Below are 25,433 nucleotides of genomic sequence, written 5' to 3'. Positions count from 1 at the left end.
ATGTGCTCTACTGTTATGGAGTGCTTTTGATACACACTCACCTAGTCTAAGTACATAATTCTAATTGGTTATTTGATGTATGTGTCTTATAGCTAGAAGCCTTAGATCAGCCAATTTTTTTTATACAAGCCTATATTAAACTCAAAACTGAATTGCATATTGTCCATTTAAAAAAAAATCACCGTCTTCCCTAAAATATTCATACTTCTTTGCTTTTTCAACAAGATTTTTGGGAGAGTTACTTCTCATACTCATGTTCGCAATGTCCCGCGGCATAATGATGTATTTATTTATCTACATTGCACAGAAATGGGTTCTTTCTTACTATAAATTTCCCATCCTGAAATTCCACATTCCTTCTGTCAAGGTTTTGCTTGTGTTCATTTATCACGCCTTGTCCTCGCAGAGCCCTCGGCCACGGCGCCTTCGGTGAAGTCTACGAGGGTCAAGTCCTCGGAATGAACGCCGATAACGGCCCCATGCAGGTGGCCATAAAGGTCAGATACCATTCACCGTGTGTACCGAAACGCTAAATGACAGCTCGTCCTTGCAATGTTCATTACACATAATCCACTCGGCGGGGGCTTTCCTACTCATGCAAAGGTCACACTGGCAGCGACAAATGGATATGATGAATTTTGTCAAACGACACTCACTTGAAGGTGTTGCTTTCTCTTACGCAGACGCTTCCAGAAATCTGCTCAGAACAGGACGAAATGGATTTCCTCATGGAAGCGCTAATCATGAGGTATGCATCTCGTGAAAATGTCATTTCAAAAAGTGCACCGTCCAACATTCCCGCATTAGGAATATGAGGAAACTATTTGCATAGTCTGTTATATCTTTTTACATCCTAATCCCACCAGCAATTTATCTATAAGCATCTGTCACATGTTTCTAAAAACAGTTCTGCTGTTCATTAGAACCATCATCCTTACTTGGCCTCAGTTTACACATCAGGTTTTTATTCTCCACACACGTTTAGCACATTCCAGCTAATGTCCAACATCGACATCAGCATGAACCCGTAAGGGCTGTTTCGTGTTCACGAACACTCCTGGTAATAGTTATTCTTTGCACCGTAGGAGCATTGCTAATGTGATTTTGATTTATTATCGTCTGCGTTCTACTGTATCCTCTGGATAATGACTTCCGCGTCTACTGCCGCCGCGCTCATCCTTTTTCCCATCCACCAAACGACATGACGATTAGGTCGTAATACTCTTCTTGTCGGTGCGCCAGCTGCCTCCTGGGATCTTAAAAAATACGCATCCACATCGTACAGGTTGGCGCCGTATATTTTCAAGTAGACTCTTTGGCGGATTGAGCTGATTTTAGATGCTGTTTCATTTTAAAAGCACTTTGAAATCCCTCTGTGAGAGAAAGCATCAGACATTCAATTTATGTGGACTACATGTGATAAAAGATTTAGCCAAAAGCTGTAATTTTCATAAACATATGTCAACGCCGTTTGAATAAAAGTGCACACATTTGTGTCCACGGAGGAAAGTTTGCTACAGCGCACGTTAAGGCCGACAGCTTGAATATTAAATATTTAACAGCTAATAAAAGTTTGCCCCACGTTACTTCCCACAGTTCACCAACAGGACCATTCAGGTTTTCGTGTGCAGTCGACCGTGTACCGGTTTTTGTGTGAGTTCGACTGGTCGCCGGTCTTTTGGTCGCCGGTCTTTTGGTCGCGGTCTTTTGGTCGCCCCGACCGCGACAACTGGCAAAAACCTGAATGGTCCTGTTGGTGAACTGTGGGAAGTAACGTGGGGCAAACCTTTATTAGCTGTTAAATATTTAATATTCAAGCTGTCGGCCTTAACGTGCGCTGTAGCGAACGTTCCTCCGTCTACGCATCAATAAAAGCCAACAATGGCCATGAGCAGTTTCACTGAGCCGACGTGTGAGTGTATGAGTTTGTACATGTACATGCGTTGTCCCTTTTAAGAAGCTACGTCAGTCAGGGTCTTAACAAGTTCTCCAACAAAAACAAAAGTACGGGAAATTTTGAGCTTTTCTTTAGCCTAATAATTACTAGGGCATTAAGTATGACTAAATAGTAATTCACAGTTTGTATTTAGGGAATTTGAGCAACAATTTAAATGGTAATTATCACTTACCTTCCGGGCGACCAAAAGATCGGCGACCAAAAGACCGGCAACCAATCGACCGTGTACCCAGGTTTTAACGATCCTTTTCAGAACAATACGTAACCTTAATCCGAGGTTTTTATACATTGGAAATTCATCGTAAATGGCTTTGTGTGAATGACCTTTTATATCATGGTTCATCTGACTTCGGTGTGGGTAGCGTAGGATCAATTCTTACTCAGTGGTGGTGTGATTGTGATTGGTTGTCGTTCTCTACTGGTGACCAGTCTAGAGTGTCGTCCGCCTTTCGCCCAAAGGCAGCTGTAATAGGCTCCAGTACCCCACGACCTTGACAAGGATCAGTGCAATTGAAAATGAATGCAGAAATGGAATCTTTACAGATTTGTGAGTCTCTGATATCGGCCTCGAAATTACTTTCTGCGAAAAAAGCCTTGTCTCAGGGTAATGAGATCATCAGCTTCTCAGATAACTGAAATGCAAGGGAAAGCCTCACTAGCTTGTATATATGATTCTGTACCCAATCAGAAAATCAAGTTGGCTCTGTTTTGTTCAGGTCTTTTTGGTTTTCATCTTTTCAAGGCTTTGAGGCTTAGTTTCTAGCTGAAGATGAACTTATTATTGTTTTATTTATTAGTTTCATATTTTTTCTGAGGGGCGAGACATAAAAAAAAAAAACAGTCGACTGCATATTGTTCTTCTGAATCAAGCTGTTTTGCTCACTGTGACTTAAAAGCATTGTTATGTTAAGAAAGAAAGATTTGCACTTTTTCAAAGCAGCTATATCTTCCATCACTCGGTCCTGAATGACTTTTACTGCTGGAACACTGTCTTAGGAGTTTGAGTTTATACTCCCTCTGTGGTTGTTTATATTGTGATGCTTATTAAAAATGCATCCAGACATAATAGGGCTTAAGGGGGCAGACAGAAAGAACAGACATTGGTAATAGGGATACATTATGCATCAGAAACATCATTAATTATATGTGCTTCATGATTATCAGCAGCGTTACAAATAGTGACGTCCTAATTTGATACTCAGTAACAGCACTCGATATTTTTGGAATATCTAATTTCATCACAATATCGAATCCGATAGTAGTAGTGTGTCTTTTTTGGCATTTGTAAATCAAACTGCTGCTCTTTAGATAGTAACTGAGCATTGTGTTATATTTGTAAAAGAGCATTTCTTGTGGAGGTACAACCAAAGGCTGACTTAATACAAAAAAAAAATGTGATTTGATAGTTTCTGGTGACATTATTTTTTTGCTATATTTTTGCGGTTGAAGTTTTAAAAAAAACAGCAGTCAACGTGTAAATTTTTTTGTCCTCCAAAACGATTTTTGATGACCTTGGAGTACTCTTATCAATAGTATTGATTGACTACAGTAATAAAGCAGACATTTGTAATGTGACATTTCTGAATTATATCTCAATCTCTGCTCTCGCAGCAAGTTCAATCATGAGAACATCGTCCGCTGCATCGGCGTCAGTCTCAACATCCTGCCACGCTTCATCCTGCTGGAACTCATGACCGGAGGGGACATGAAGAGCTTCCTGAGGCAGAACAGGCCTCAACGCGTACGTCACTTTATACCCACACGTCACTTTGTGCGCGTGGCCACGGTTTTCAAAGTGAGACCTGCCGCTTTCAGGGTCGAGCCGCTTCCCTCAGTATGCGCGAGCTGTTGCAGATGGCCAGAGACATTGCAAGGGGTTGTCGCTATTTGGGGGATAATCACTTCATACACAGGTACGTATGTATCCTCATTTAGCAGACAAGTATCTTGAAAGCATGCAGTCATTATTAGGATTATTTTTTTTGTTAACAGCTTGTGTATTTTTTATAGAGATATTGCTGCAAGAAATTGCCTTTTGACATGCCCGGGAGTGGAAAGAGTGGCCAAGATTGGTGATTTTGGCATGGCGAGAGATATTTACAGGTTTGTTCATAGTCTCATGTAGCACAAAATCTCAATAGAAAGATTCATACTAGCAGCTCATTAACGTTTAAAGTCTCCTCAAGGGGTTCTTTCCTGAATTTGACCCATACTTTTTGTGTTTTTTTTCTAAATTAAACCAGAAAAAGAGGCCATCATGTCCTAAAACATGGTATATAAGTGTGTTACATGGAGTAGAAGTACCAGATTTCTACTGGGATTAGGTCACTCTGACATACGTATTTACTTTGTGTGCTCTTGCCAATTGGATTTTGTTTTCCTTTTCTTATTTTTTATTTGTAATTCCCCAGAGCTAGCTACTATAGGAAGGGTGGTCGTGCGATGCTGCCGGTCAAGTGGATGCCACCTGAGGCTTTCATGGAGGGTATCTTCACCTGTAAAACGGATACTTGGTGAGCATTCTAGCCCACATTACAGTACACATTAAAAATGCTTTTAAAACTGGATGATGGCTAAATGGTGGACTATATTGTGGCTGAATTTCTTGTCACAGTTTTTCTTGGACTTGTTATTTTAAGCCACCATCATTTGCAAATGTGTTCATGGATTAGATCACGTGTCAAAGTGGCGGCCTGGGGGCCAAATCTGGCCCGCCGCATCATTTTGTGTGGCCCGGGAAAGTAAATCATGAGTGCCGACTTTCTGTTTTAGGATCAAATTAAAATGAAGAGTATAGATGTATATTAAATTTCCTGATTTTCCCCCTTTTAAATCAATAATTGTAATTTTTTAATCCATTTTTTCTTTGTTTTTAGTTCAAAAATCATTTTGTAAAATCTACAAATATATTTAAAAAGCTCAAATACACATTGTTTTAGATCTATAAAAAACTGAATATTCAGGGCTTTTAATCCAGTTCTTTTAATCCATTTATTAAAAAAAAATGTAAATATTATATCTAAAATGGTCCGGCCCACGTGAAATCAAGTTGACGTTAAAGCGGCCCGCGAACCAACCCGAGTCCGACACCCCTGGATTAGATTATATATTAGATTAGATAAATTTATTCATCCTGTAGTCACTGTCACAGTAGCAAGAGCGTGAGAATACAGACACAGGAAAAGACATTTTAGACATAAATAAATAGGTAATAAATACATTAATAAATACATAAATAAATATATAGATAAATAAGATGTGGTAGCTTCACAGTCTGCTTATCGCTTTTGTTTTGTTAATTAAAAACACAAACAATAACTCTCCAATTATGAGGTAAAATCCCTTAGAAATATGCAGTAATGATGATATAAAGCAGATGTTGCTTCATAGACTAAAATTTTCATCACAAAAGCAAATGAGTATTCTTCCAGTAAATGACTTCACCAATTACAAGGTCTTTTTTTGGAGAAAAGTTGCTTTAGGGGGGAAAAACACATCACATTAACCAAATGAAAAACTGTCAGGGTGTGAATCTACAAAAAAACTAATTCGACATACAACAGGGGCTTGATAAATGTTTAAAAAATAGGAAGAACATAATTGTTGAACTGCAAACACAATGAGATTTGTCCCTTCAGGCGTATCATCACTACAGAGCTGTTATCATAATGACTCAAAACAAAAGAAAACACATCACGTCACCTCCTTTATTCACTTTAGTAGAAAAACTCAGTGTTATGTTTTCTTCCTCAATTGATAGCCAATTTAACAAATGCTTTTTTGCACCCATTCATGACCTTCAGTTATGTTTTATAAAGAAAGAACAGCATTCAGTTAGCAAGCATTAAATCGCCATAAAATATACTGTGTATTGCCACTATGGCCTCAATGTTCCAGTTTTGTTTGACACAAAAATGTATGAATGCAATATTTCTGTTGCAGCTTTCTGCGTAGAACAACAGAAATAACTCAAGAAGAATAACAAATATTTTTCAAGGGAAATTGTTCTCCGTCTGAACTTTACGGTTATTCTTATGATAACAATAAGGCATTTTGTACAACCACTGCAGTTTAACACGAAGATGAACAAAGGAACATTAAATACATGTGCTGGGTTGCTTTCATATTGTGATTCAAACTTTACATGAGGCCGCAACAAATATCTCTAATGTATTCAATCATCTTCCATACCACGCATCCTCGTAAGGGATGCTGATGTGAACCTCTACAGCTGGAGTCTAGAAACTTTTTGACAAAAAGAGCCATAAACAATTCATATTTTCAAATGGTATTCCTTGAGAGGCACATTGGGAATTTCAAAGTAAAAATACATGAAAGTATGTGTGTTTTGTAGTCATTTCACCACTTTTAAACTACAAAAAGTCTGAATAATTATGACAACATTGCTCTGCTATTGCTAATCAATGAGAGTATGCATGCAAAATAGTCTAATGAAAAAAGGGACTCAGCCTTCTCCCCAGCGGTCTCCACATTTGACCTCACAAGTTAACGGACAGCCACGTGCACCCATCCAAAGAGCCACATGCGGCTCCCGAGCCATAGGTCCCATCGGCTGGCATTGTCTACTAATGTATATGCGCTTTCTGTGCATACATAACATCATTTAAGATTTGAAAATGTAATACAGTATAAGGACAATAATCAACAAGCATTTAAAACCACATTTCTGTAAAGCGCTCCAGTAGAATAATAATCCCAAAAGTGTAAAAAACACCGGGTAGTGGACTGACTCACTAGTAGATATGCGTCTCCTTCTACAGGTCATTTGGAGTACTGCTATGGGAGATCCTCTCTTTGGGTTACATGCCTTACCCATGTAAGACCAACCAAGAGGTGCTGGAATTTGTCACAAGTGGAGGCAGGATGGACCCCCCAGAGGGATGCCCAGGCCCAGTGTGCGTGTTTTTGAAGTTATCTGTCTTAAACTCCAAAAGCACAGTCATGCCAAACAATTCATAGTTGCGTATTCTTTCAGATATCGGATTATGACACAGTGTTGGCAGCATTGTCCTGAACATCGACCCAACTTCTCAACAATACTAGAAAGAATCAACTACTGCACTCAGGTACACTTTATATCAACTCACTAAGTACACTTTTGGTTAGGATCAAATATGAAAAAAATAGGAAGCATGTTTTAAATGCAAAAAACAACAACATGGGAACATTATTATTATAATGGAAAAAAACTACACTGAGAGTTGCAAGGAATAAGTTTATAGAGGCAGAACTTTTAGATATCCTTGAACTGGATCTCATATTTCATTATTTGTAATACCTTTAGGGCTTCTCTTTATTTGGTTTAAATTTGTTTAAATAAATGACTCCAACTGCATATTGGATTTGAATTTTTAATGTCATTTTTATCGACTGCATGTTGTAGATCAAAATACTATATTCTTTCATTTCCACAGGTGGTTGCAGTTCAATTTCAGGAGTTAAATTCAAACTGTAAAAACTTCCATATCACCTCACACAAAATGAAATATTCCTTCATTTTATTTTTACATTTTGATGATAGTTTGCAGAGCAGCAGTCCACATGAATAATGTCCGAGAAAAGCACCACATTACTTTTTATACATCTTTAGAAAAAAAATAGTGTTTAACATTTAATTCAACCACAGAAATAAATGAACTCATTTACAATTTGTGGGGATGAACCTGTACTGATGTAAAATTGATGTTATTCTAGACATTTATGCACATTTGTCGTCTTTCCCTGTTACACCAGGATCCGGATGTGATCAACACGCCGCTCCCGGTCGAATACCGTCCCACCGTGGACGATGATAGTGCTGGTGTTATTCGACCTTCTGCCCACTCGCCCACCAGCTTCTCTCCCCTCCCCGTCTCCCTGAACTCCACCCTCGCGCACTCAACGCTTGCCCCTCAGCCCACCAAGTCCCGAAACCTCCTTCCGAGAGCCCCACCTGTCCAGCACGAGATGGGGTCGTGCCGAGAGGCAATCCCGGAGCCCCCCAGAGCCGAAACGTCTCCACCGGTGGGCTCCTGGCCTCGGCCCGAAGCCCCCTTGCACCGATCTGGCTCCAGAGACGGCTCGTGTTCAGGGAGCCAACGGCTGAAGAACAAAACCAAGAATTTGTGGAACCCGACGTACGGCTCGTGGGTCTTGGAAAACTTCAAGGGCAAGAAGACGCTGGCCCACACGCAGTCCGTGCCCCTCTCGAGCCCTCCGGATGACCGTGAAGTCTCCAACCACAAGCCTCCCAACGTCTGTACTTTGGCGACATCTCCTTCCCAGGCTCAGAGTAAAAGTCAGAGTAGTGGCGCCCCTTCTAAAGGTGGCACAGATTTGGCGAAACTACATAGTTTTCCGTGCGGAAACGTCAATTATGCCTATGACGAGCAAAGCTATGAGGCGGAAAGCTTGCCCTTGGTGGTCCAGACCAAAGCCCCGGAAGCTATTAAAAACACCAGCTCTGCCCCGAGCGTGTCCTCAGGGACGAGCCTGGGTTTAGGGTTTAGCCTCTACTCGTCTTCTTCCTGCATGCCCAAGCTGCTGCTCAAGCGGCACGCCAGTTATGGGCACGAGGACGTGAGAAGACACACCAAAGATGAGAAGCCCACACGAGACAGAGACTCTGGTTTCTCCCTTTCCGAGGACCTGAGCGTCACCCCAATCTGAGAGGCCACAAAGCAGGTTTTCGTCAAGTTGAAATCAAACGAAAATCACGATTCATTCCAAAACTAAACAAAAAAACAACCATTTAACGACGCCACCGAGTGGGATTTGAACCCTGAAGCATACCTGTCAACCTCTGCAGTTATCGGCAGAGGTTGACAGGTATGCTGAAGTCAGGCCTAAGAACCACTGCAAGTTTAAGTTGGTTTAAACATTTGTGAGCTTTTCCACTAACCAAAAGAGTTTCATTTTGTAAGATAATTTTTAAGGATGTATGAAACCTGCTAGATTTCAATGCTGGATGGATACCTTCATAGATATAATTGTCTGCGCTGTGATTCAGAGAGCTGGACCCTTTCCTGCTGGAACCTTTGACTTCCCTTTCAAACCTGGCCCCTTTTGCCTCTTTCATGGTGGAGCAGTTTGACTGTAAAACAGGGAAATGGCATGGTAAAGAGAATAGTGCAAAAAGGAACAACAACAAGTTTGTGACAATGTCACATTCCAGTTGACCTCATTGTGTGTTGTCGTCACATTGTGTCCGAAATGCTGAAAAAACAAAATCTAAACATTTTGGGGTTGTTTTCATCTCCTGAAATCACTTTGATATGTGCCCAATCATTGCATTGTGTTTTCCAGTGCAAGAATTTCTCTCGGTGTTTTGCTTTCCTCGAATATTCAATCCACAAAAAGTGACACATTCAGAATTCAAGGATGGCACTTTGGGATTGGGACTTGTATTTTTCTATACAGAGGCTGGTTTTGAAAGAAGAAAACATGAACATTTAGCCACCTTTCCTGTCATTGTTGTCATGGCAATGGCTTCCTGTGACCAAGTAGCAGTTTGTACAGCATGCGTCGCTCTTTCCTCGCTTTTAATTAAATTCAAGGGCGGGCCACAAAGAGCCTGCTCTAATTTTCTCTTCAACCTGTTGGGTAACTACTTCTAAAATATAATAGTACCTTTATTTTATCAGTTTAACTCATTCTACGTCTGAGCTTGTGACTCAATGACTTTCTGAATTTGTGCCATCATCTCGTGGTCCTCAAAATGTATTTCTTAATTTTGCATTGTTTTTTCTCATTAAGTAATTAACGCATTTGTCAAAAATAATTAAGATCTAAAAATAGAGTATTTGAAACATTTTTCCACCCATAGTAATTAGAGAATTATTTGTTCTTATTAAATCTAATTTATTAACCTCTTCCAAAAGAATTTAAGATTTTCACAAATGCCAGAATTTTTTTTCCTTATGCGCGTTTACTGTGGTTTAGAAGTTGTTTTATTTAGACTTAGCATATTGACTTAAAATAGACAGCTGTGAAATAATAGCTATTTTTCTACTCGACTTTATACACTGGACTAACATTTTTTTAATTTTTTTCATGCATAATGTTTTATATCGCCACATATTTGTAGTCGATCACTGCCATTGAATATTACAACAAATTTGTTGTGGTATCTATGTTTACCAAACAAAGAATATTTACCAAGCAAGCTGCTCCATTCATGTGTGCTTTACTACACGGAAATTAATATAATGTTCGGTATTTATGATTATGCTTTTGGAGTGTTCCTCAGTACTTAATACTGAATCGCAGATGTTTGTATTTTTACATTTTGGGTTATATAATTGTCTTTTTTTATGCTGATCTTTAGTAGCTTAAACTGAACTCATTCAGTGTCATGAATGGCAATTGACCTCCGACCTATTTGAACTGGCAGTGATTACTGCCATCTTCCCAGTTCAAATGGTTTGGACATCTATCACAGACACAGCAGGATAATCTTACAAAAGAAATTATAATTGGAAGGGAAGGAAAAGAGTTTTGCTTATCCAAGAATCAAGTTTTATTTTCTTTAGCATGGTCTAACATAGTGTTTATACATTTTATTTCCTATTGAATTGTGATATTGGCTGAGTGTGAACTATGCAATGTATCTGTCTCTCACATTTGCATCTAACCAAAATGTGCCCGACATGAATAAATAATAGTGATCATTTTCATTGTATTGTTACTCAGTATATGGTAAATAAATAAAAAAGGGGAAAACATGAAGAAGCCACAATAGTGTTTTACTCTTAAAAGGTATACATCAATTCAATGTACATTTGTCAGAGTATATTAAAAGATAAAAACAGCTAGGTACTAATAACCACTCCCACTAAAAATATATATATATCCTCTCCTCCATTGGATGAATAGCAGACTGCCCATTTAGACCCATAAAAGGAGCATTTTATTCTATCCTGACCCCGGCATCATTCATTCATTGATTCATTTTCTGAACCACTTTATCCTCACTACGGTCGCAGGGGGTGATGGAGCCTATCCCAGCTGAGGCGGGGGACACCCTGTATCAGTGGCCAGCCAAACACACCTTGGCATCACATTTTAGCAAATAATGTGAATGATTGACAACAACTTCTTAGCTTCTCCTGCCTTGATACCATGTGGATAAAGTAAGCATTGCAAGTTATCTTTATCAGGTAAAGAAAAAATGGTGGCCATCATCTGGAACCCTTTTAATCACTCCTTGACATCCCAGAATCAGACACTGAAAATCTTTCAAATTCAAACAATACCACCACTCATCTGTGATGATTCTGAAATATTTGCAAAGAAAATGTTTACAAAACAAGGTATATAGTCCCTCACCCTTTTAAGCTTTTTTATTTAGTGACCAAGACTCAAACTGGTTAACCACATTGGGTTTCAAAAGGGTTAGTGCCCATCCTGCAGTTTCCTAAAAAAAATGTTGAAAGTTGTTTGGACAAGGTCAAAATGACTGCTTAAAATTCTAAACAAGTAGCTTGTACAATGCTGTCAAAAACAGGTGTTGTGGTCATGTGACTTAGGCCAAACATTAGAATATGGATAATTCCTTTCATTTTCAAACAGTAAATGTTTATACTCCTTTTTCCATATTCGTTCTCCCTACACTAAGATCAATGTAAAAGCCTGAGGCCAAATTAGAGTGAGGCATGTTAAGCATGTGTATAAAAGTACTGAGAAACACTGAATAATAAATGAAGCAATTTAGTTTCCTGAATCTTAATTTAGTATCTTATTAAGCAAATAACATCCTTCCATAAAATGTCTCTAAATACATAGTGTGTGTGCCTGTTTCCCACCACGTTAAAACCTCCTTAAAAACCTGGAGACCTTCCCCCCCACTTGCATGAACCCAGTTCAAGTTAAGACTCATTAACTGCTCATAACCTCCAGGATGCGGATGAGGTTCCGCAGGCCCAAAAGGTAACCATCCTCGCGGTTGCCCTCTCGCCAGGGAATGTCATGCTTCAACACGTGGCCCTCCGGCAAGGTGGTGGTCTTGCCAAAGTCAATGATCCACACCTGAGCTTTCCCCGTGTGGTCGTGGATGAAAAGAAAAGAGCTGCCAATGACCTGAATTAGAAAAATTCACAAAATGACAGTATGAAAAAGGACATCTCAACAGAAACCAAGTACCGTATTTTAACGACTATAAGGCGCACATAAAAGTCTTAAATTTTCTCCAAAATAGACAGGGTGCCTTATAATCCAGTGCGCTTTATATATGGACCAATACTAAAATTGTTATCAGGATAAAATAAAATAAATCAGTCGATAGCGTACACTATCCTCTACAGCTCTCACAACTACGGCAAGCAGCCCTACTATTTTCCCCGTAGAAAAAGTACTGCCCAGTGACCACTGGGATATGTAGTTCTTTTGTCAATACACCCAATGGATTGTGGCCTGTATACATCGACATCAACACAGCTTGACGAAGCATGGAAAGCAGCCTTGGAAAAGTTACACTAGCTACTAGCTAGCTACTATTTGCGAATGGATTGTGGTCGCCTGGACGAACGTATAAAACTCCGAAAATGAGGACTTTAATGGATTTGTGGGTGATGATGACGTGAGTACATTGTAAAATGGCTAAATAAAGTACAACCAAACTCAGTTTTGCTTCCGTTGCCTTTTTAAAAACGTGTTTTTAGCGTGTGGGTGTAGCGTGTATGTCTAAGCTGGTGTATGTTTTGCCAGGCCTGGCTGCGTCTATAAAAACGGTGCGTCCTTTGTGTGTGTAAAATACAAAAATAGCACTCGTTATTGACACTGCGGCTAAAAATATGATGCACCGTATAGTCGTGAAAATACGGTAGTAAGACTTAACATTAAACGTCACACAAAGAGGGATTAATTTATGCTCCACTAAAAATATGTGAGGAAAACTATGAAACACTTTTTTTTGTTATTTGGAGTGATCCAATAATTAGTTTAATGAGATAAATGAAAAGACAAAACCTATGGAATATATGATGACTGGCACGAGGGTGACCGGTTGGAGGAGACAAAAAGAAGAAGTGACAAACCAGGAAATTTAATGAACAACAGATAAGCTTATGTTTGAGTGACACTTTCACATAAAAGCTCTAACCAACTTTTGTCCAAGCCAAAAAGGAAAACCTTGTAATTTTTAAATGTTCGTTGCATGTTACATGTTAGTTAGCTACTATGTTAAATATCACCATCATCACCTCGTGTTGCTTGAAGAATTCTGATGTTTTCAGCGCCTGTTCGATTGCCAGCAGTCTTGTCAGATAAGACTTCTGTGTCAAAAAACAACAACAATTTGCACGTGGTCAGTACGTTACAGGCATTTAACTTGGATAACTTTATTCATTCCGTATTCGGCAAATTTCATGGTGAGCAAATGTGTTTTATTTTTCGGGAATTTTTGGGGGGGCAAAACATGGCTCATCCTCATCTTTAGGAATGAGAATGCAAATAACAAAAGTAGATTTGAATATAGTGCGACAGACCATATTAATAAAGTGTCACTATTTTTGTAGTCAAGAATTTTTTCGGGCCGATTTATTGTACTAAAATCATCGCCTGGTGGTCTGCCTTGTGTGTGCGTGTTTGTCCTTGTAGGCAATAGACTCATCTTGTCATCTTTGCTTTCAATTGAGTGGCTGCCACATACTATAAAGTTGACGTCGCCTTCAACAAAGCCCTTGAACACCTCGATGATGTCCTCCTCCGACCTGGTTTTCTTGAAGTCAGTCCGACATGTGCCATCACATTTCTGATCACAAAGAATTTACACAGGATAAGTACAATCATTTCATGTGTTAGGCAAAACTAAACAATTTTACAACATGCCTTTTTCTTCTTAATTTTGTCATAGTATGATCCAGTTGCGGAACAAATGTGAACAGTGCCCGGCCCGGGGGTGATGAGTATCAGCAGTTATACATGTTATGAGGTTCTCACACTTTTTCAGCATGTGAGCTACTAAAGAAATGATCAAGTAGAAAATATTGTATTTTTATTATTCTTACAACTTTTACTTGTACAATGTTGCTTAACGACAAATGTACAATTCCATTTTATTTGTAAGCATTCTATTTGTAAATTCATGTGTGCACATTAACACACGTTTTGTTGGGGTTTTGGTGGTGTGCGTGCGTGCGTGATTGTGTGTTTTTCACCCCTTTTGTCCCTCCTGGCTTCCCTTTCCTCCACTGGCCAGCTTTAGTATTGACCATTTTTTTTAATTAAAAATCCTGAGTCGTGCACCAGCACCCCCTTTGCCTTTTTTCCTGCCTCTTGCATCCTGGGTTCTGTCCTCGCCACCCAGTCGAGGCGATCATGACACGACAGTGTGCCGCTGTTCTTAAAATACTGAAATTCGCTCGGCACAGACTTGATGGATTGGGAGAGATGCTTGAGACTGAGTTTGTCAAACTGAGAGAGCTCCTGTCCCATCAACACTAAAGGGCACCGAATTGCAGTGTGATTTTGATCAATGTATCACTTAACGAGCAGCTGTCACAGCTCTTTTATGTTAGCCGAGGCTGTCAGCCAAAGACATAAATTGTTGTCAACAGATAACCTCATTAAAAGAGCCAAAAGACTGGATCAGATTTGACTGTCACGCCATCTACCAATAGTACATTGGGGATTGAATGGTATAATGTGATCTATATATTGAGCACCCCTGTTTTATACTCTCCACTTGTCCAACTGTAACCCCACTTTTTGCCTGCAAAACGGGCCCCCCTAAAGGCCTGGCGCTCTGGCCCTGGTATGATGGAGTTCTATCAAAATAATTCATTCACTGCCATTGATTGTGACAGACCTCCAATCAATTTTGACTGGGAGGGTTTTCTAGAATGATCACCTAGTTCACATGTGTCAAAGTGGCGGCCCGGGGGCCAAATCTGGCCCGTCGCATCATTTTGTGTGGCCCGGGAAAGTAAATCATGGGTGCTGACTTTCTGTTTTAGGATCAAATTAAAATGAAGAGTATAGATGTATATTAAATTTCCTGATTTTCTCCCTTTTAAATCAATAATTGTAATTTTTTAATCATTTTTTTTCCTGTGTTTTTAGTTCAAAAATCATTTTGCAAAATCTAAAAATATATATTAAAAAAGATAAAATAAACATTGTTTTAGATCTATAAAAAAACTGAATATTCAGGGATATAATCCAGTTCTTTTAATCAATTTATTTAAAAAAATCTAAATATTATATCTAAAATGGTCCGGGCCACGTGAAATCAAGTTGACGTTAAAGCGGCCCGCGAACAAACCTGAGTCTGACACCCCTGATCTAGTTTATCATGTCAGTGTCTTTTGTACCTTGATGCCATCTATCCTGAAGCCCATGGAGCTGCTGGAGCTCATGCTCTCCCTCCACTGCATATAGCGAGGTTTGGTGACTCCACGTTGCGAGTGTTCCTGGGCAGTCGGCCCTTCTGTATCCACCTCCATCATCTTGTTGTAGAGGTCCTCCCTCGGCTTGGGCCGCTCTCGTGCGCGAACCAGTTCTTCCTCCAAATATGTTCTACAAGTGTGAGGAGCATATTTACACGCCGTCGGCATTTGGAAAAATAAATAGCAGAAGCTGTTTACATTTAGGGCGTACATGCTTTGCACTTTCTGGGTGATTGACAAAACTAGTGATGATTTGACTAATGGGCTCGTAAACAAGCTCACGTGACCCCTGTTTCAGTTTTTGAGCTGCACTTACTCTGTGGGGGAGCCAAGCGGAAACTCCGGCATGGGGGAAACAGAAAGCATTTGTGAAAGTAAGCGGAAAGTGTATGATTAACAAACAGGGAAGTCTCCAGGGACACCCTGAGAGCGTGAATGTGATGCAAACGTGTCATCATGCAGCTAGTGTGTGGACGATTGCTCTATGAAGTGTGAGAGAGTGAAAAGGGAAGTAGAGGGGACAATCTGTTTATGCGTGTTCAGTGTATGTGCAAACTGTGGCAGGAAGTGAAACAGAAGACTTGCCCTTAGAACAGGTGTTCCCTTATTGAGCTGTCTTTTCAGCATTCAAATGTCATCATTCTACAAACTGAAAACAATGCTATAGACATATGCAACCATTTAATCTTGTTGGTCTTTTCAATTGACCAGAGACCAATCGTGGGTTTTCTCAGGCGGGAACTCTCATGAGAACAAGCGAGCAGAGTAGCAACTGTTATTGTCATGGCAACCTTGTATCAATGACTTCATTGGGTTATAATAGTGGTAGAATACACCTCCGTTTTGCACGATAAATGTATGTGGGTGTTAAGGCAGAGCAAACACATCTGATTATGAGCCAGTATATATATTATTTGCCAACAGTAAAAATCATGCTTTGATGAAATTCATTCATTCAGCCTATCCCAGCCAACTATGGGCAGAAGGTGGGGGACACCCTGAATTGGTTGTCAGCCAATCACAGGGCACAATGAGACAAAAAACCATTCACGCTCACAATAGGGGCGATTTAGAGTGTTCTACCATGCTTATTTTTGGGATATGGTGGCGGTCCGTCAATTTCCTAGCGACGCCTTCAGCTGTCGGAATCAATCCAACCCTCAAAAACTATTTTATGGCTATAAAATCTCTACTGCAGCTACAGCTGAGACACATAAAAAGTCATCAATAATAACCTCCCACATGGCAGTCAGGTGAGTGAACCTCTACGCCACGAATTGGCCACACTTCAGTTTGTCATTATTGGAAGGTCTTGACTACAAATATATAGAAACAACTGAGGAAAAATGTGTCTCAACTGGGATTCGAACCCCAGCCTCCCACATAGCAGTCAGGTGAGTGAACCTCTACGCCACGAATTGGCCACAGTTCAGTTTGTCATTATTGGAAGGTCTTGACTACAAATATATAGAAACCACTGAGGAAAAATGTGTCTCAACTGGGATTTGAACCCTGTCTGCCCACATGGCAGGCTGGCCGTGGTCTCTTTGGCCAATTTGAAGAATTTTTAAGGCCGTAATGAATACAATTTAACACCAATTAGACAAAACTTAAAACAAAATTGGAGACCAGGAATTACTTGCATTGTATATGAAAATTATTTACAATTCTTTGCAGCAGACTGGGTCACGTTGGACGCCGATGCTGGGAGTGAGATTCCAATGAATTGATAAGCAATGTTCCAAGCAAGTTTGTAAAGTTTTCTTGCATCCAATGCAGTGTGCTTCATATGTGTTTCTCTCCACTAGCTTGAATTACTCACTTAACTCTTTGTCCAGAAGCCACAAGTCATTAAACCTGCACTCATGGGTGCAAGTAATGTAATTTGGTTCAGTTTGAATTTTTCCCTACGGCTATGCTAAGTAAGTCAACACACAACAGCACACAGCAATTGTGAATTCTGGCCAAGCAATTCAGGCAGCGCCTTCAAATATTGCAAAGTTTAAAAGCAAGACTGGGTTTATGCTTCTTCTAAATAAAAGTAAGAGCAATAGATTTTTACGACCTTTCAATTTTGGATTTAAGACATTTCATTACATTTTAGGAGACATTCAACGGGCTTAAATTCAATTTTTTTGATTTAAGACTATAGCAGGGGTGGGCAATCTATTCCACAAAGGGTCGTAGTGGGTGCAGGTTTCCATTCCAACCCATAAAGGGACACCTTTTCACCAATCTGGTGTCCTACAAGTGCAATCAGTGGATTGCAGTCAGGTGCTTCTTGTTTTCTGCAGAAATCTCATTGGTTAAAGTGTCTATGCTGGATCGGTTGGAACAAAAACCTGCACCCACAGCGGCCCTCGAGGACCGGTTTGCCCATGTGCGGTCGTTTGGTCGCCGTCTTTTGGTCACCGTCTTTTGGTCGCCGGTCTTTTGGTCGCCCGGACCCAAACAACAGGCGACCAAAAGACCGGCGACAAAACAAGGTAAAACAACACGGTCTACCCATCAATAAAAGCCAACAATAGCCCTGAGCAGTTTCACTGAGCGGACGTGTGAGTGTATAAGAGTTTGTATGTACATGAGTTGTCCACTTAGGAAGGGACGTCAGTCAGGTTCTTAACAAGTTCTCCAACAAAACACAATAAAAGTACGGGAAATTTTGAGCTTTTCTTTAGCCTAATAATTAATACGGTATCAAGTATGAGTAAATAATAATTCGCAGTTTGTATTTAGGGAATTTGAGCAACGATTTAAATGGTAATTATCAATAACCCTCCGGGCGACCAAAAGACCGGCGACCAAACGACCGAGTACCAGTTTGCCCACCCCTGGACTGGACTACAGGATGCTGCAAATCCCTGAGTTCAAACTTGGTTTAAGTTATAAGACAATTCATCTAATGTGAAGCAAAACTGTCATACCTGACACCCATCTTGCAGTCCATGACATTTGGAAGGTCAAAGGATGCCAGCAGGTCAGCCATGTGGATGAAAGACTCTCCGTCTCTCTCTACTACGCCATGATAAAGAGGCACAAATGGCAGCAGCGCGTCGCCTTTCAGCTTCTCAAAAGACTGCACCTCATTCTCGGAAAATTTCTTGAGAATGCTGCCTTCGTCTGCCGCTTTGAAGTTGCCTGCGATAACAGTAGACATGGTGTTATGATTCGGAAGTCGAATACTTATGCGATTTCAGACAGAATGACTTTACCTTTATGCCCTGCGAGTTGCACCCAGTTTAGCTTTCTTTTCTGGATGGCACTGAAGGGCCATTGGACCATGGTTTTCAACTTCCACCATGGCTTGTGTTGCTGGACAGATGAGGATTACAATAAAAACATGTTGGCTTGTTCACTGTCATTGATGGGGATAAACGTTAAATCCATTTGAATTGGGAGGGCCGACAGTAAAGGATAGGTCGACAAATTGAAAATAGAAGGCTAAAATTGTTCAACAATTCACTCAACCTGTGGATGCACTTTTGATATTTTCCTTAGAAACATATGTTACACCACATGTGTCAAAGTGGCGACCTGGGGGCCAAATCTGGCCCACCGCATCATTTTGTGTGGCCCGGGAAAGTAAATCATGAGTGCCGACTTTCTGTTTTAGGATCAAATTAAAATGAAGAGTATAGATGTATATTACATTTCCTGATTTCCCTCCTTTTAAATCAATAATTGTAATTTTTTTATCATTTTTTTCTGTTTTTAGTTCAAAAATCATTTTGTTAAATCTAAAAATATATATAAAAAAAGCTAAAATAAACATTGTTTTAGATCTATAAAAAACTGAATATTCAGGGCTTTTAATCCAGTTCTTTTAATCCATTTATGAAGAAAAAAACTAAATTATATCTAAAATGGTCCGGCCCACGTGAAATCAAGTTGACGTTAAAGCAGCCCGCGAACCAACCTGAGTCTGACACCCGTCTTACATTGTTTGTTGTACTAGTACGTCTTTTCATTCACTATGTACATACTGTACAAGATGAATACCATCTGTAGAAGTTCAAAGATTGCTTTTGAGTTGGCCATGAGAACGGTCATAACAAGAAAGAAGCCGTGCAGCCACAAAAAGTAACATATAAATTATGCATAGGATGTTGAGTGTTGTGAAATTGCCAGAAGTTATATTAATGTATACTTAATGTCTGTAATAGCTGTGTCTTCACTTGTTGTTTATCTGTTCCTTGCTGACAAGTACTCTCTGGCTTCTTCTTTTTTTCTTAAAGACAATTACAAATCACTGCTAAAGACATGGAAAATGAGTCATTTAATTTTGCTGTAAACTGAAAATAGTTTTGTTCTAGTCAACAGTTCAGTAGTTATCTGAATCTGGATGTGATGCATTAAAATAACTTTTGTTTGAAAACTAAATACTAGTTTTTTTTCTTGTGAAGACTATATAAAAGTCTATTGGTTAGCAGTCATTTGCCACATTTCGCAAGCTTTCCATCACCTTGCTGTCCCACACTTGTGATGACATCTCAACAAAGTGATTCTATAAATGTTTGGTTGCCTGTCTTTATTATGTGACTGGCAACCAGGCTACTATGATATAGGAAACCTTTTGCCTGAAGTTAGCAGGGATGAACTGTAAAATAAAAACGGTAACATTAATCTGTTTCAATACTTTATGGGCATGTATTTTCATTGCTTTTTTTAATACCAGCTTTTGTGTAATCTCCACCATCATCCATAAAAGATTATTTAAATTCCATGCAATTTTGACATCATTTTCTTAACCAAACCAAAGAATGAGCACGTTCTAAAGATGGCATGCCATGCATTGTTTTTTTGTAATTTCATCATCAGTGTGGTAAATGAATTAATTAAAATTAAAGCCCATGGAACCAGTAATGTAATGTCTATGAGTGCAAAATTGTTATCTTTAATGACTATTGTAGGTTCTGTATTTAAAAACAACAACAATAGAAGTTTAATTAATTTTAACTGTACTGGATATAAGGTGAAGAGACATTATTTTTTTCTTTGAAGGCTGAATTTTAGGTTTATATGTTGTTGAAGGTTTTTAGGGCACATTTTCTTTTCAACGCATTTTCATTTTCTCTCTCATGCCGGCTTGCAGGATTTAAAAAAAAGGGGTGAAAGGGACACAAAGCAGCACCGAATGACTCAGTTTCTTGTCAGATATGTTTATTCTACATGGTTGTTTGCGGGGCCTCGTCTCCTCGAACTGCTGCGAACCCCCCCTTCCACCCTTTTTTGTAACACACATGGATATGCAAACACACAAGAAAAACAAAGTGACAGCTTGCATATTTCACAAACACACAGCAGTGCTTCACACTGTGAGGGAGCTGTCTGTTTTATTTCCCTCTCGTAAAAGTGGGAACAGCTGAAATGGTGTACACTTTTTCAGCAGTTACATTATCACATTTCTATAAAACATGGCAGGTTGTTTGGAGAGGTTGATAAGATTGTTTCCAAGAGCCAATGTGTGATTTTGACATGTTATCCTCCTCCAATGATGGCTTGGGGATGTTATGTTATATACCAGGGGGTGTCAGACTCAGGTTGGTTCGCGGGCCGCTTTAACGTCAACTTGATTTCACGTGGGCCGGACCATTTTAGATAAAATATTTAGATTTTTTTTAATAAATGGATTAAAAGAACTGGATTAAAAGCCCTGAATATTCCGTTTTTTATAGATCTAAAACAATGTTTATTTTAGCTTTTTTTTTTTAAATATATTTTTAGATTTTACTAAAAGATTTTTGAACTAAAAACACAGAAAAATGGATTAAAAAATTACAATTATTGATTTAAAAAGGGGGAAATCAGGAAATTTAATATACATCTATACTCTTCATTTTAATTTGATCCTAAAACAGAAAGTCGGCAGTCATGATTTACTTTCCCGGGCCACACAAAATGATGCGACGGGCCAAATTTGGCCCCCAGGCCGCCACTTTGACACATGTGTTATATTCTATGCGAAATGATGAAAACAGTAGAATAAAAGAAAATACTGTGGTGGACTTTCGGCTGGGACCGTTTCAATTATGAACGCTGGCAGTTCTATTTTTGTCAATGGCAGTCAATTAGTTCATTAGAATAGCTGTATGAGACAAGTGATGACACTGTTGAAATGTGATTTAATAATTTAATACGTTTTCTTTCAAGGATTTTTGTTTAAAAAAAAGCACCTGTTCTTTTTATTCCTTGGCCCGCATCAACCAGAATTGATGAGTTGTCTCAGCATGCATATTACTGACATGACTCCATTTACAGCAGGTAATTCCAGTGTTCTAAGAACTTCGCAATTTACGACTTAGATACTTTGAGCATTCAGGATTCTCTTGAAATTCACTTATACTAGGTGTGGTCTATTCATTTAAAACTCAATATGATTTAAAAGCCAAAAATGTCTTAAGAGGGTCATTGTCATGGCTTTCTGCATATTTTATATACACACATTGGCATATTTTTTTGTCAGCATTGCAACCTGCTTTGTGTTTGGCCACGGATTCCTGGTGTGCGGGACACCACGGCTGACAAAGCAAAGCTGATTCAAGCGGTTGCCCATGGCGATACTGTGAGTACAGACTGCATAGGCACTCACTTCCAAGGAGCGATTTGAACAGGCAGGCACTAGACTGACAGACACGATGACTAATGTCTGATTTATTAAAGGGTGCCTACTCCTTTTAGAGGGAAATACAGACTCATTAGCATATTAACATTAGAAATCACAAGCATTACTTGTGAAATACTGCCTTTTAATATTGATGAATACGTGGTATTGACTTCCTGCTTTGGTGGCTTTTTAAATGTCAAAGCTATATTTGCTTATGGAGGGAGAACATTATTACACAATGTTATGTTAGACTTCTCTAATGTGAGTTTGCATGGGTGTAGAAGGCCACTAACAAAAGATAACGATGATCAATACATTCCCCTTTGGAGCTATTTTTCGTTATAATATTCAGGGATAGGGGATAGTAGGAAAATGTGAATATGCATGGTTAATAGGTCATTTGTATTGACTTTGTTTAAGAGACAATGACAAGCGCAGTCCTTTTATGGGTAAGATAGGCATACGAGTGGAAGAGCAAAATCTAGTCGTGACAATGTTGACATAAAGATGAAACACTACAGTGGCTATGAGGACACTCTGCCTTGCAGTTCTCTAAATCTGAGCAAGAATTGGGAGAAAAATCCAAACCTTCCCTGGCAAGTACACTATGATCTCTGGAATTGTGATAAATGTGACTGCCTGACTCAAACTACAAATTTTAAGGCCAATTCTAGCCTGAAGAATCGTTGGCTGTCGTGAACAACAGTTTCAAGTGTATGTGTAGTCTTGAAGTGTAATGTAGTACATACCGACTGCTGATCTGGCTCACGACCATGTGGCAGAAAGTATGCCATCCTACGTGTTCCTACTTTTTGTTGATGAATTTTGAATTTTGCTCTCTTATGAACGCTCTCTGTCTCTTACCAACATATTGCCTGCTGTTGTGGACACAAATTTGTCTTCCTACACCCAGTGCAGACAAATTAAATATTGAAATCATTTTTTTTGTTTCGTTTATAGCAAATATGTTGATTTGAGCAAAAAAAATTGTGTAGTCTAATAAGGCATGAGGCAGATTAACCAACAATTTTTCTCACCCAAGAATGTTAACATGAACATATTTACACCCTCTGCTTCTGTTTAACTCAAGGCCACTCCTTCGAACCCCGAAGCTTGTGTGCTTAAGGAGGGAGGAAATTGGGAACTTCAAAGACATGTAAACTTTAAACTGCAAATGTGCACCACAATTGCTGGATATTTAAAAAAAATGGAAATAAATCATCTCTTTCAAAATTTTCCTAATTCCACACAATTCTTTTACAGGATCAAAGTGTGAAAGTTGTTTTTTCCCTTTCTTTCATTCTCTTGTTCTCTCTTTTTCATTTATAGCTACTGATAGTGGACTGATATTATGAATGAGGAAGTTGCACCAAGGCAATTTTCAATGGAAAGTTAATATTCATACACACATCCAAATGCCAATTGTTATCATTGCTATACCACGCTTTTTTGCCCACTGACAGCAATTTGGGGTTCAGTATGTTGTCCAAGGACACTTCGGCATTGGATAAGGTAATTAGGGAGTCAGACTAATGACAATCCACTCTACCAACTGCGGCCCAAACAGCCACCGCACCTGAAACCACACACCATTTTGTTAAAGTTTTTTTTTCCTACAGCGAAAGCTGATGGCAACCAGTTAGTCTCCTTCACTTGTATTTGTCACCGTCTTTATACCAATTCTTGGGTGAGTTGTTATTATTCACTCATTCATTTCCCATACTGCTTCTCTTCACAAGGATCATGGGGGGTGCTGGAGCCCACCCCAGCCAACTATGGGCACCAGGCGAGGGACACCCTGAATTGAACAGTCTGTACACATGACCTTAGACGAGCATTTACTCCAAAACAGTGTTCGCATTCTTAGCCGTACTATCAACGGCATTCAATTTTAAAGCTTTAATACAGAACTTAATGGTTGTTGTTTGTCATAAAGTGTTTTCCCCCAAGAGTGGCCTGAAGTCAACACAACTTGTTGTTTCAGTTTTTGCACACTGCTTAAAGACGTTGAAGGCTTTATATAAGCCATTAAACATAAGCAGAAATAACCTAATTTCGCTGGGCCTAATGACATTGCAAGATGCTTGTCTTTTCTAATGGGAAACAGTATCTGTGACTTTGTCCAATATATCTTTATTAGGATCTCAAAAAAAGATGTACACAAGGACGGAGAGTGGCTCTAAACCTCAGAAATGTAGAAGTGGCTTATTTTCCTCACTAATCTGGTGCCAAAGTGCTCACCATGACATTTTATGGCACTTGAAAATCAAGCTGGCAAATAGAATTTTATCACTGTGTAATTGGCCCCTTATTTATTGTCTGAAAGGGATCCTTCGGGAGGATGTTGTTTGCTTTCTTCTGTTTATGTGCTTCACTTATTCTGAATTTATCAATTAGGCCATCTGTTGTGGGGGAAATCATAGCAATGTCAGCACCACAGGTCATTATATTTGCACTGTTGCTTTAATTGATTAATGTATGAAATGAAAAAAACACAAGACATCTTCTAAACACTTCAATCCAGTTATTATACCATCTATTTTTCTGTATTTCTAAATGTACTGTGGATCATTGCTATTTACTAGAAATAGGATTCCAAAATAACCATACGGTGCAAATGTTCTTGAATAATTGACACTCCCCTAAAAGTGAATATTTCTGCCAACTGTTGGATTCAAAACATTGGAGTAACAGTCCAGAAAATTAATTTTCAAATTAGAATGTAAATATACAATGTACAGGGTCTTTGTGTACACTGTACTCTGATAAATCTGATGATGTACAATGACTGGGGGGAAAGAACAAAGACTTTAAACAACAAAGCTAAGGTATTAAACATTTTTTTTAAATGAAAAAAGTGACAGTGTATAAATCATATTTTGTATATATAAATAATAGTGGTGGACTGACCTCCCCGGTGTCCAGAAGGGGCTCCAGCATGACAATTCCTTTGCTTTTACTCTCGTTGTCACTGAGCAGGTCATCCTCCGATTCCACTGCAGAGGAACCCGTGGAGGAGACGGAGGAGGTGGACAACTTTCGACGAACGCTGGCGTCTTCGGTCTCGCCTTGCCCCCAGTCTTCCTGCTGCATCGCCCGCGAGAAGCCGCTCCCATCTGGGGTGATGGTCACCTTGGGTACCCGTGGTGTTTCCATCACAGTGCCGAATGTGCGCGTCGGTTCCATTCGCTAGACTCACTGTGGGAGTTCATCGCAACTCTGTGGAACTCAGTTGTCAAAAAAAAGTCAGCCTCAAGTGGTGGGAGTTCCTACGTTGGCGTGGCTTTGAACGCATCCTGGCGGAACAGAAAAATAACCTTCGAGGCTTGTGTTGCCTTCAGGTGTTGGGGTTCGTGTGGACTTTTCCAATATTTAAACAGCTAACACGACTTCCTAGTTGCCTCTATGTAACCATCACCGCTTCTGAGCGGAGGTGTGTGCTGATGCGCGATGCGCGTTCATGTACCACACGCATGCGCACTCTGGC

At 39.5% G+C, this 25,433-nt stretch overlaps 2 protein-coding genes across 2 annotated transcripts in view; one reads left to right on the top strand and one right to left on the bottom strand.

Annotated features, from left to right (window-relative positions):
- The window catches only part of ltk (leukocyte receptor tyrosine kinase), a 40,751-nt gene extending 31,994 nt beyond the window's left edge, over window positions 1-8,757 (top strand). The window contains exons 21-29 of the mRNA XM_077621465.1: window positions 407-497; window positions 684-748; window positions 3,569-3,698; window positions 3,773-3,870; window positions 3,968-4,060; window positions 4,369-4,470; window positions 6,739-6,873; window positions 6,954-7,044; window positions 7,712-8,757. Coding sequence (XP_077477591.1) covers window positions 407-497; window positions 684-748; window positions 3,569-3,698; window positions 3,773-3,870; window positions 3,968-4,060; window positions 4,369-4,470; window positions 6,739-6,873; window positions 6,954-7,044; window positions 7,712-8,626 — 1,720 coding nt within the window. The 3' untranslated portion in view covers window positions 8,627-8,757. The remainder of the gene's footprint in view (window positions 1-406; window positions 498-683; window positions 749-3,568; window positions 3,699-3,772; window positions 3,871-3,967; window positions 4,061-4,368; window positions 4,471-6,738; window positions 6,874-6,953; window positions 7,045-7,711) is intronic.
- Window positions 8,758-10,682: 1,925 nt separating this feature from the next.
- Window positions 10,683-25,380, bottom strand: itpka (inositol-trisphosphate 3-kinase A). Its single transcript, XM_077621697.1, has 7 exons — window positions 24,857-25,380; window positions 18,555-18,654; window positions 18,267-18,480; window positions 15,268-15,472; window positions 13,605-13,706; window positions 13,156-13,227; window positions 10,683-12,034 (listed from the first exon to the last, which is right to left on the bottom strand). Exons 1-7 carry the CDS (start codon window positions 25,130-25,132, stop codon window positions 11,834-11,836), a joined length of 1,170 nt encoding a protein of 389 aa, XP_077477823.1. The 5' UTR covers window positions 25,133-25,380; the 3' UTR covers window positions 10,683-11,833.
- Window positions 25,381-25,433: the final 53 nt, after the last annotated feature.

This window comes from Stigmatopora argus, chromosome 15 (assembly GCF_051989625.1).
Source record: "Stigmatopora argus isolate UIUO_Sarg chromosome 15, RoL_Sarg_1.0, whole genome shotgun sequence".
NCBI lineage: Eukaryota > Metazoa > Chordata > Actinopteri > Syngnathiformes > Syngnathidae > Stigmatopora > Stigmatopora argus.
This window is presented reverse-complemented; position numbering and strand designations above follow the sequence as displayed.

What these genes read in the sequence shown, in the direction of transcription:
- itpka (XM_077621697.1), bottom strand. Translation starts at nt 25,132, where the DNA reads ATGGAACCGACGCGCACATTCGGCACTGTGATGGAAACACCACGGGTA. An exon ending in TCAGGATAGATGGCATCAAG is followed by an intron (nt 13,707 to 15,267) that starts GTACAAAAGACA and finishes CTTTGTGATCAG; the next exon opens with AAATGTGATGGCACATGTCG. An exon ending in AAGGCGACGTCAACTTTATA is followed by an intron (nt 13,228 to 13,604) that starts GTATGTGGCAGC and finishes TTTTTGACACAG; the next exon opens with AAGTCTTATCTGACAAGACT.